General features: G+C 35.0%; 1 protein-coding gene across 2 annotated transcripts in view; it reads left to right on the top strand.

Moving 5' to 3' along the window:
• Positions 1-10,953, top strand: part of RALGPS2 (Ral GEF with PH domain and SH3 binding motif 2) — a 160,419-nt gene that overhangs the window by 110,292 nt on the left and 39,174 nt on the right. For both annotated transcript variants that reach the window (XM_082612751.1, XM_082612750.1), the window contains exons 9-10: positions 9,373-9,510; positions 10,600-10,690. In XM_082612751.1, the coding sequence (XP_082468877.1) occupies positions 9,373-9,510; positions 10,600-10,690 (229 nt within the window). The remainder of the gene's footprint in view (positions 1-9,372; positions 9,511-10,599; positions 10,691-10,953) is intronic.

Here is a 10,953-nt window from a genome sequence, read left to right as displayed (position 1 = left end):
GATGTTAAGTACTTCACCCAGAGTCACACAGCTTCTAAGACATGGAACCAGAATTTGAACTCAGGTAGAAGACTCCAGGGTTCACGTTTTTCAATAACAACTACATCATATGGCAACGTATTCTATCCTTTTTTCTATCACCAACACTGTAACAATTCCTTATATTTTTGTAGTGCCTAACTCATGTTAACTGTTTGCATTCACAACAGCACTGTGAAGTAAACATCTACCATTTTGCAAAGAAATAAACCTGGAGAAGCTAAAACACTCAAATGGGATTCAGATCTTCTACTCATAACTTTCTAGACCTGTGATTTCTACCCTCGTCAGGTAGTAACTGCAGAGGAGTCTTAACTTTGTGTTCTGTGTCTTTTACAGTCTTTTCCTGGTTTGTATCTCTTTATATTGACCCATTAACTTAATTATGCACAGGTACTTGTGGATCATTTTTATACCCCAGACTTTTCTGCTGTCACTCCTTTCCCTCCATATGTATTCTGTTAGTTGATAGTTACCTGTCTAACTCGATTATGAAGCCTCCTAAAATTAAAGGTTGTATCAATGAAATATGGACTCTTCAACTAGAGTCATAAAGATGACTACTGCTTTCTAAAACCATGTCTCCTTATTTTGGTGTTTTCAAATGAGTAATGTTTGCAAAACAGGGTGATAATGAAAATAAAGCAAAGAATGGATGGAATGTACAGAATTCTTTTTCTTTTCCTAACATAATATAGGAAGGAGGTGCATAGTAATATTCCATATTTGTGTCAAAGGCTTTCTGTTTGCTGACTGATAGCCAGAAGTACACTTGGATGAGTACTTTTAGTTTTTTGCTTTCATACTTTGCCTTCTGACATTAGTAGAAAATTTAGACCGAGTGTCATCTATTTTATTTAAAAAGGACTCTAGTTACTATACTAGAGTTACCTGTACCAAAAACCAATAAAATATTTCTTGTTATACTTGCAGATTCATAGAATTTAGATATGATTTATTTTTAAAACTGTGGACAGTAAAATAGAAGCCATCAGCCTGCTGGGTAAACGTATAGCATTTCTCCTACGTAGTTAACGTATCCAGTGTTCAGATGCACTCACTTCAGTCACTTCAGTAATGGAATGGAAACTCTTAGATCATATAATTATTTTATCTAAATAAACTAGTATGAAATAAGCTACCAAAACAAGGAAAATTCAGAAAGTATCATGAAACCTCAAAACATGTAGACTTTTCTGAACAGTATTCCGACTGAAGATCTTGTATTCCTATCAGACACAGATTTTTATAGAACTAAGAGCATATAATACAAGTCTGCTAATGTGACTTTGTATCCGTGTTATCATGGAAGAACAAAAATGTGAAAATACAAATCTAAATTAAAATAGCAATAGCTTCCTTTTGGTGTGTTCTGCCTTGGCTCTTTGTGGGTTCCTGTATAATTAAATCGTAAGGTGAATTCTTGTCTACCATAAGAGACTCTGACCTAAGTTAATATTTAAAGGAGACAACCAAAAGTTTATTTTTTTAAAAAACAAATACAATTCCCTTATCCTTTACAAAAGTCATGACTTCGTTGTCACCTAAAGCTCAATAAGGAGCCACACTACTTAAGGAGTAGACTAGCTACATCATGAGTAAAGAAGGAGTTTTTTAAACACATTTACTGTTTACCTTTTATGAAAACATTCTCTTATTTGTATTTTCCCACATATGTTCAGCTTTTAAAGTGAAAGATCCATAAATCTGTGTTACATCATAAAACCTTTCTGTATATGTTAAAATTTTCCTAGGTCCCACGAGAATGTTGTAAATTAGTCACAGTATACTTAAGTTTAAATCTATGTCTTTGCTTGGTTGTTTTTAGGGGAGGAAAAAAAAAAGTCTTCCATGCTTTGAGTTAAGTTTATTGGTACTATTTCTCTTCATAGTTGCTACATTGCCAGCTAGTAGGGAGAAGAAATGAAAGTTAGGATATACTTCCTTTCAGATGGTAAATGCATGGAGGCATTTAACTGGCTGTGTCACGCACTGAAAACAGCATGAAGCAATGAACTTAAATTTATGAAGCACCAAAGATACCTTAGATAAAGACTTCTAGATTGTGAATTATGTTCTGGGAAGAGACTTGAGAACAGTTTCATCCCCTGGAGATATTTAAGGAAGGGATAAATAGTTATCTGGGTTTCAGATTAAATGCTTGCCTAAGGCTTCAGTAAGAACTGAGGTTTTAACTGAGGTCCTGTACTTTTCATAGAGACAACAACAAAAAAAGAAAGAGATGACAGTATTTCAGATCCAGTATTGTTTGGAAATTTTATTGGAATTTCTTGTAAAATATGTTTAACAGAGATCCTCCCAGTATTGAGAGTTTTGAATCTTTAAGGAAAGGATATGAAAGTAAAGTTGAAGAAATCCTATTTAGCTTTACCATTTTTTGCTTGTTGAAGATTCTTACCTTGAATTTCTTTGATTTTTAAAAGGACAGAGGACCCCCAGATCATAACAAATTTAAGTGTCTTTGGTGTTAAAGCTCATTGTTGGTAACTAGTAATTTTATTTTTTATTAATTCTAGTAATACAATTAAACAAAGCCCCCAGATAGAATATTGAAAGAATCGTGTTTGTTGACCTATATTTTTGGTCTTTTAATTCTGTATTTAAGTAATTGTTATCTTCTGGGTTCTTATTTGCTATTGTTAATGCTGACGACTTACACAATACTTCTATCACATTTTATTTCTTCTCCTCAATTCTAATCTGTAAGGTTTTAGGATTTTTTAATGTATCAATCGCTTTGCTTTTTCACGTAATTCCAGTTGTAGCAGTTTTAATTTCTGTTGTCCAAGTTAAAGTACTGTTACATATAAACCTATGAAACTATTTAAAAGTTTGAGTTTTAGCAAGAAATACGGTAGACTTGTTTTAAATCTTTAATATTTAGTAATACGAAATATTAATATTTAGGTTACATTTGGTTATGCTATAATTGAGGTATTGTTGCAGCGCCTTTCAGTTAATTTTATATCTTCTTAGCTGTGTTTTGTAGCTATACTTTAAGATATCTTCACAGTATATGTAAATCTTTAGCATATACACTGTAGCTATGTAAAGAGAAACTAACCATGTTTACAACTATTTTCTTTAGTCTGTATCCCTTTGTTTTTAATCACTGTGCTGTAAATCTTATACATTTAATCTGTTACTTGTTAAAATTTCTAATGTCACTAAAGTACTTGTTTTCTGAAACCCAGCATGTATGCATCAGTCTATAAACATATACACTAAATACCATTAAATTGAACCTCAAATAATTCATTAATCATCATAAAGTATATAATGACCAGCTTTATATAAAGTTGCAAAACAAAACCTTTTTCAGACTAAACAAATTGTAGTATATTCCAAAATTCTTTGATTAATAAGAGATTTTGACATTTCTATTACAAATGTAAAATAATTATACATTTCAACATACATAGAATTTTTAAATAAAAGTAAAAGAAATATTATAATACCTTTTGCATCTGTTGATAAAGCAAACCCAGAGACTTGCTGCTCTTACTCTTGCTTTTAAAAATCAGTGTAGAAGTTTGTTCGTCTGTGACTTTAATGGCAACTGCATTTTTGTTTTGGACCGTTGAATCCAAGCTGTACTAAGGAACTTCTTTTTCTTCTTACAGCACAAATCAATTGAATTTGACAAGCCACCTATGTAATTTTAAGTAGTATAGTGGAAGTTCCTGGTCTGCGGGCTGTCTTTAATCCAGCAGAGAAAGCATTGTGGCTTTGCTCTGTCTGCCACATGGAGAAATTCAGTAACCAGCTGCAGCTGACCCAGATTGTATATACAGTACCCTTGAATAGTGATTCCCTCTCTTTCTCAGGAGACTCAAGTTCAGCCCACATATTACGTCACCAAAAATTTGCTGGAGACTTGGGGGGAAAATCTCTTTAGGATTTCCTCTCTGTAGCTTTAAATAGGGGTGGGGGTAGTGTGATCAGCAGGAGGTTGAAAAGCTCCGAACAAGGAGAGACTGTGCAGGTTGAAGGAAGGGCACCATCTGGAAACAAACTATCATAGTTCAGCAGGCAATTATAAAACAAACATTTTAGTCTGCTGCCCAGAGATCTTTTAAGTTAACACTGAAAAAATAGTATTCAGCTTCACGTAGATGTAGGCGCAGGCTGATGAGTTTGTTTTTTATTACAAAGAACAAGAGTTAGACTCTGTTCTAAGAGGCAGTCCCCTAAATAATATAATACTCTTTATAGCCTAGAAGAATTTCTAAACATTGAGTTGCCAGTTCAGAAGTTTTTAAAGTTGTAAGGAACCTGATGTTGTAATATGTTATATCTTACTGTGTAAGAGATAAAACTGTTCATTTTTTAAATTCTAATGTTATATAATTAAATTCTGATGTTATATAATGTCACTGCCTCCTATTGTGCAGCATGACTCCTCTTGTCTGAATACGGTTATTCTTATTAGTTGATGCTGTGATTTAAAAGCAAACATAACCCTGGCCTGAGTGGGAGAAAAAAGAGAATTCTGACTCCCCGCTGGCTATGGGAACTTAGACAAGTCACTTTACCTACCTCTGGCCCAGTTCTTCTGCTATGAACCTAGGGTGCTGGAGAGGGAATTAGTAATTGTTGAGTACCAACTATGCTTTTATATTTCATTAAATCAAGAATGTTGATTGGGCTTCCCTGGTGGCGCAGTGGTTGAGAGTCTGCCTGCCGATGCAGGGGACACGGGTTCGTGCCCCGGTCCAGGAAGACCCCACATGCCGCAGAGCGGCTGGGCCCGTGAGCCATGGCCGCTGAGCCTGCGCGTCCGGAGCCTGTGCTCCACAATGGGAGAGGCCACAACAGTGAGAGGCCCGCGTACCACAAAAAAAAAAAAAAAAAAAAAAAAAAGAATGTTGATTAACTCAGTGGCTGAGGAGACACAGATTTAGACATTTTAAGTAATTTGGCTTAGGACTTCCATACTAAGCGGTAAGAACTGGGATTTGAATCTCACTCCAAAGCATTCGGCCACACTCTCTCTCATTGGATCATATAATTGCTGATTGCTGCTTCTAGATAAAACCTGTGCATTTCTACTTTCTATGCATACCGTGTGCTTTCCCCTCTTCTTTGACTTACCTTGTGCTTCTTTCTCTTTCTCAGGCCCTACCATCAACTGTTTGTTGATCAACATCCTTTATTTAAAGTCAGCTTACAATAAATAGTTTCTACTTATTTCACAGAACTAATTATTTCTTTAAATTCCTATGACATACATAGGTATAGCAGGGGTTCCATACTCAAAGGCCTACAAATGCTCACAACAAGAATGAAGCAGGTAATGTATATAAGTGAAGTAAACCAGAAGTAAGAGAGCAGAAGAAAATAGGGTTATGACAAACTGGCATCCTTAATGGTTGGTATAATGGTATCTACACCCTTCTCAGCTATACCTCATTGTTGCCAGATCTCCCCCCCGCCCTTTTTTTTTTTAAGGAAAAGAGGGTCATATGTAGATATTTCTTATGGTATTTCCTGATTTTAAAAACATTGGGACCGCTTCTAGCCTCTGATTTATATTATGTAATACATTACTTGATCATTCAATGATCATACCGTATTCACTAATAACTTAATCTGGGAAAATACGAGATAGTAAGCTCCTCCTGAGCTCTTCCGTTTGAGCGATTTAAAGCAGTTAATAATATCACTAACCAAGGTTAGAAAGTGGAATGGCAGGTGTTTAGGGACAAATAATGGTTAGTTTGGCATGTTAAATTGAAAATGAAAGTCAGGAAGTGTGTTCTGTACAGAGGTTTGGAAAGTCATCGGCAATTAGGTGGCAGTTGAAGCCTCAGAAGTAAGATAATCCAGAAAAAGTACATGCAGAGTGAAAAGATAAGTGACAGAACCATGGGGAATACCAATTCCAGGGAACATGAGGAAAAAGAAGAATGGAGGGAGGGTGGAAGCGAGGAAGGTTCAAGCCAATAAAGACCAAGGAACAAAGGGAATGGTATAAATACTGCAGAGAGACTGAGCAGAAGGGAGGAGACCGAGAGAGATGTCTAAAGATTTAGTAATGAGGAGATCATGTATGCCTTTGCCAGAATAAGTTTCAGCAACGAGATAGATGTGGATTTCAGATTATCTGCAAGTGTTAGCATGTGTGGATCAGTAGAAACTTATGTACTGTCAGTGGGAGTATGAATTGATATAGCTTTAAAAACAACGTGGCGCTGTCTTGTAAAGTTGAACATTATAATGTAAGACATACATGTATATATATATCTGTAATATATCTCTGCTAGAGAAATTCTTGTACATGCGCACCAGGAGACACTTACAAGAATGTCTGTAGCAACAAGGAGGGAGGGGGCAAGTAACTCAAAACTCTATCAAATAAAATGAATAAGTAAATTGTGATATAGTTACATATTAGTTTATTCTCAATTTAAGGAATTACAGCTGTACTTAACATGAATAATTCTTAGAAACAAAATAGTAAGGCAAAGCAATCACAGACCATATTTTTAAAAATTGATTTAACAACCACTTTAAAATCACTTACTGTGTACCCATTCTAACTTTACTGATATTATTTAATTTAATCACACATATATAAAGTATGATTTTTTAAAGCTCAAAAATAAGCAAAAGTAAAATAATACATGTGCAGGAATACAGATAGGTGCCTCAAAAAAAAACAAGGGAATAATCTTAAAATTCGGAATAGTTGGTTACCTCTAGACAGGAGGCAGGGAGATAACATAGGGAAAGAGCATGAAATGATGCAACAGTGCTGATGTCGTAGTTCTTAAGTTGACTGGTATTTATTACATTGTTTGATAACAACCAATATTATGTGTTAAACTTTTATGTTTTAAAAGGTATAATTATGATTCTCACACAAATACACAATGAATACGTGTCAAATGTTTTGTTTAAATCATTAAATATATAAGGGAATCAGGAAGATATTACAGCCACTTCAAGGGATAATTCAAAGTACCACACGTACATGCAGGCAGTCAGGAATGCTGAAGTGAATTTACAGATAGTTGCAAAACTGGTCAACATCCACGGGGCAATAATCAGTTACATCCCACTGGACATATTTCATTGGTATTTTTATGGACAAGAATTTGTATTTTACAAGTTTTCAACAACTTACAGAGTTGTAAAATAGCTCAGGCCAAAAGGAGGCACTGAAGAGAGGATATACCTAGTAATCATTTTTGCCTATTCCAAAGTCTGTCACAATTTTTCCTGACCCAAGTAAACTTTTATATGTACCACATATTACATAAAAATAGAATGAAAGATAAAAAAGGTAAGTGTACTAATCTGTGTTTCTCTTTCAGTGTGTTTGTTGAAAGAGGGAGGGGCAAGGGTTCTATCTTGAGGAGGGGATCAGATTTAAAGGAAGGGTGGCTTTGATTTTGTTTTCTTAAATAGAGGAGATTTAAATGTGTGCATTGGCTTTGGGAAAGGAGCCAGTGGAGGGTGAGTGATAGTGAAGGCAACAGGGGACATTCTAGAGGAGGCAGTAGCGATTATGTTCAAAATCGCAGGTTAGATTTGGAGAGAGGAAGGGGATTCTCCTTCCTCTGAGATGGGAGGAAAAGGAAGGGAGCCAGGCTATAGATTTATTTGAAGTCATAAAAAATGAAGTTGAGAATCTCTAAAGAAAAAGAAGTATTTATGATAGGTGGCTTAAAGAATACGGTTAAGATTTACTGAATGGAGTAGGAATGATACTAGGATGAATAAAAGGATTGCCATGCCAACCTTTTACATTGTGTTAAGCGCTAATTGTCTGAAAATACTGGTCAGGATTTTCATTTTTTAGAGTGTAAGATAGAGTAACCATCTGAATGAGTTTATAATCTTGAGCAGATAAGATATAAAGACAAAAGATTTTCAATAAGAAGATGATAAAGTCTTAAAACTTATCAAGTGAATGGTATAGATACTGTATGAGTTTGTAACAGAGTGTAATAAAAAAAAAAAACTTGGGGTTCAAGTGTATACTCTGAGATCCAGCTCTGTCACTAACAGTTTACAGGGCATTAGCCACTTCCTTAATATCTGTGGACCTTAGAGTATTCACCTAAAAAAAGAGGGGTTTAGACTAGATAGTTTCTAAATTCCTTTCTGTGAATCTGTGAGAAAACTAAAGAACAGTTGACACTGACCTGGATATAAGATATGATTTAAATGGGCAGAGTTGAGTCTAGGTATCATTTAAGATGGAAGAAGTGGCATGAGAAAAAACATAGGGCTTATTTGGAAGGCAGTAGGTACATCATTTTGGTTGCATTTACTCTGAGAGTTCATGAATGGGCAGTAATGAGGAGAAAGTAGGAAAGTGTATTTTTCTCTCCAGCTATAGTTGTCTTTTACACTTTACATGTGCATAGTAAACTCTCAGGAAGTATTTTTTATAGATTTGACCTTGCATATCCAGAACTAGTACAACCAAATTATTTGGGGGTATATGTTCTTTTTGTTGCTACAGAGAAAGGGCAAGGTTAACTTCAATTTGTAGTCACATGAACTGTTTCAAAGATACAGTTGTTAATCTTTAAAACAAGATGTTTCTGCCAGAATGAAACAATTTTCAAAGTAATTAAGACTCAAGTGACAGTTATCAACTCAAGGCAAGGGTGTATAGAACTAATAATAAGTAACTACCCCATGGTCAGGTAGTGGTTAGGCTGGCTAACTTAAAACTTCAGGCTAGGGCTTCCCTGGTGGCGCAGTGGTTGAGAGTCCGCCTGCCGATGCAGGGGACACGGGTTCGTGCCCGGGACCTGGGAGATCCCACATGCCGGGGAGCGGCTGGGCCCGTGAGCCATGGCCGCTGAGCCTGCGCGTCTGGAGCCTGTGCTCCGCAACCGGACAGTCCGCAACAGTGAGAGGCCCATGTACCGCAAAAAAAAAAACAAAAAAAAAACCTTCAGGCTATACCACAACTTGGAAAATAGACATAAAAACTGAAGTTCAGAGATTAAAATAACTGTCTTTGTTATATACAACTAGTCAGAGGCAGAACCAGTTCAGGAGCTCAGTTTCTTTCCATTAAGACCCATAGGTAGGTAGGTACTGGAGTTTCTAACTCCAGCCTCAAGCCGTATTTTAAAATGGTATCCTAAGAGGACATTTACAGAAAACGTATTTGCATGTCTGACCCCAATTCCACAGAAATCTAGGCCTCGGTGGTCATGTTTTAACAAGGCTGCAGTGTATTAATAATGATATATTCTAAACATGGCATATACTGAAATACAGCTATAAACTATACTCTTCCAAACTATAAGTAGGAAAACACTCATTTATCTAATTTCGTTTCAGGTATCTACCTGTCAGATTTAACGTACATTGATTCAGCATACCCATCAACTGGAAGCATTCTAGAAAATGAGCAAAGATCAAATTTGATGAATAACATCCTTAGAATAATTTCTGATTTACAGCAGTCCTGTGAATATGGTGAGTTTCTGAGGGTAAAGCTAAAGATTCATTTACACAGGTTGATGGCCACTTTTCACACAACAGGGAACATCATCCTAATATAAAGGAAAATAATGATTGTTTTATTTCACTGTTTAATATTTAGCATCTTGTTTAAGATCTTGCTTTTAAGGAATTGAAGTATTTCATATTTAAAATGCTAATATCTTTTGCTTTTCTGTTATTTTGTAGCAACTTTGCTAACATAATTTTCACAATTATTTTCTATTCTCTTCATCTCATTTGATCTCCCTGATCTATTATGTAAATAGTTATTTTATTTATTTAGTTAGGGAGGGAGCTGAGACCCTTGATCCTAGTAACAGTTGACTAGCTTTCTTGAATCCTATGTTGAGTAAAAATAACCAATTTTTGTGCAAGATGTATTTTATGGAAACACATATATAGAAAGAGCTTTTGCAAGCCCAAATGATTAGGAAAAAAATGTTTTAATGTTTTAAAATGTTTGGATGCTTTCAGTTTGATAGGGAATAAAGATAGACTATTATAGCTATATAATTTTTATGGTGTTTAAAAACCGTGAGTTTACATTATCTGAAAGTTAAATCAAATAATCTCTTGTTTTATACTTTTCTCAATTTTTTTAACATAACATCAAATTGTAATGTTAAATTAATCGTATTTGAAATTTCTAAGTAGGGAAGAAAAAACTACTTTACAGATGTGAGCCAGGCTTCTTTAAAAATAAAAAACCTAAAGAGCCTTACATCGTGTATTTAGATGAGGTTTGAATATAAATCACAATGATGTCTCTGGTTTTTTTCCATGAAGTTTCTCAAATACGTGGGACTTTGTAAATGGGGCTATTTGGGGGGTTTTTTTCTTCTTTTTTTTAATCTATACAAACAACATACAACTGTAGTTTTCTAAATTACCTCCAGTTTTACATTAAATAACATTTACCTCAGTAACGTCCTTCTAGAGTTCATTTAAATTTTGGTGCCATGTGGCCTTAATTTACCTTTAAGTATATTTTTCTCAGCTTAACTTTAAAAATTCTGCCTAAGATGTACTTTATCAGATAATTATTTATCACATTTTGCCTAGATATCCCCATGTTGCCTCATGTCCAAAAATACCTGAACTCCGTTCAGTATATAGAAGAACTACAAAAGTTTGTGGAAGATGATAATTACAAGTAGGTTGGATCTTCAGAAGTGGTTTGTATAACTGTGTCCTGTCCTCCACCCTTTCATCACCATGTATTTAAACATCTAAATCCTACATCTTATCATGCATATGCCTAATCCAGTTGTACATTTACAATGGTAAAGTTTATTTACATGTATTTCTTTTTAATCAGTTGATGTGATTGAGCCAATATACAAGTACCTCCTCTGTTCTTCCATTAAAAAGCATTTCATGTTTCTCAAGTTGTTGAGAGCTGATGTTTGGTAGTTC

Source organism: Mesoplodon mirus (genome assembly GCF_964341445.2).
Source record: "Mesoplodon mirus genome assembly, chromosome: 3".
NCBI lineage: Eukaryota > Metazoa > Chordata > Mammalia > Artiodactyla > Ziphiidae > Mesoplodon > Mesoplodon mirus.
This window is presented reverse-complemented; position numbering and strand designations above follow the sequence as displayed.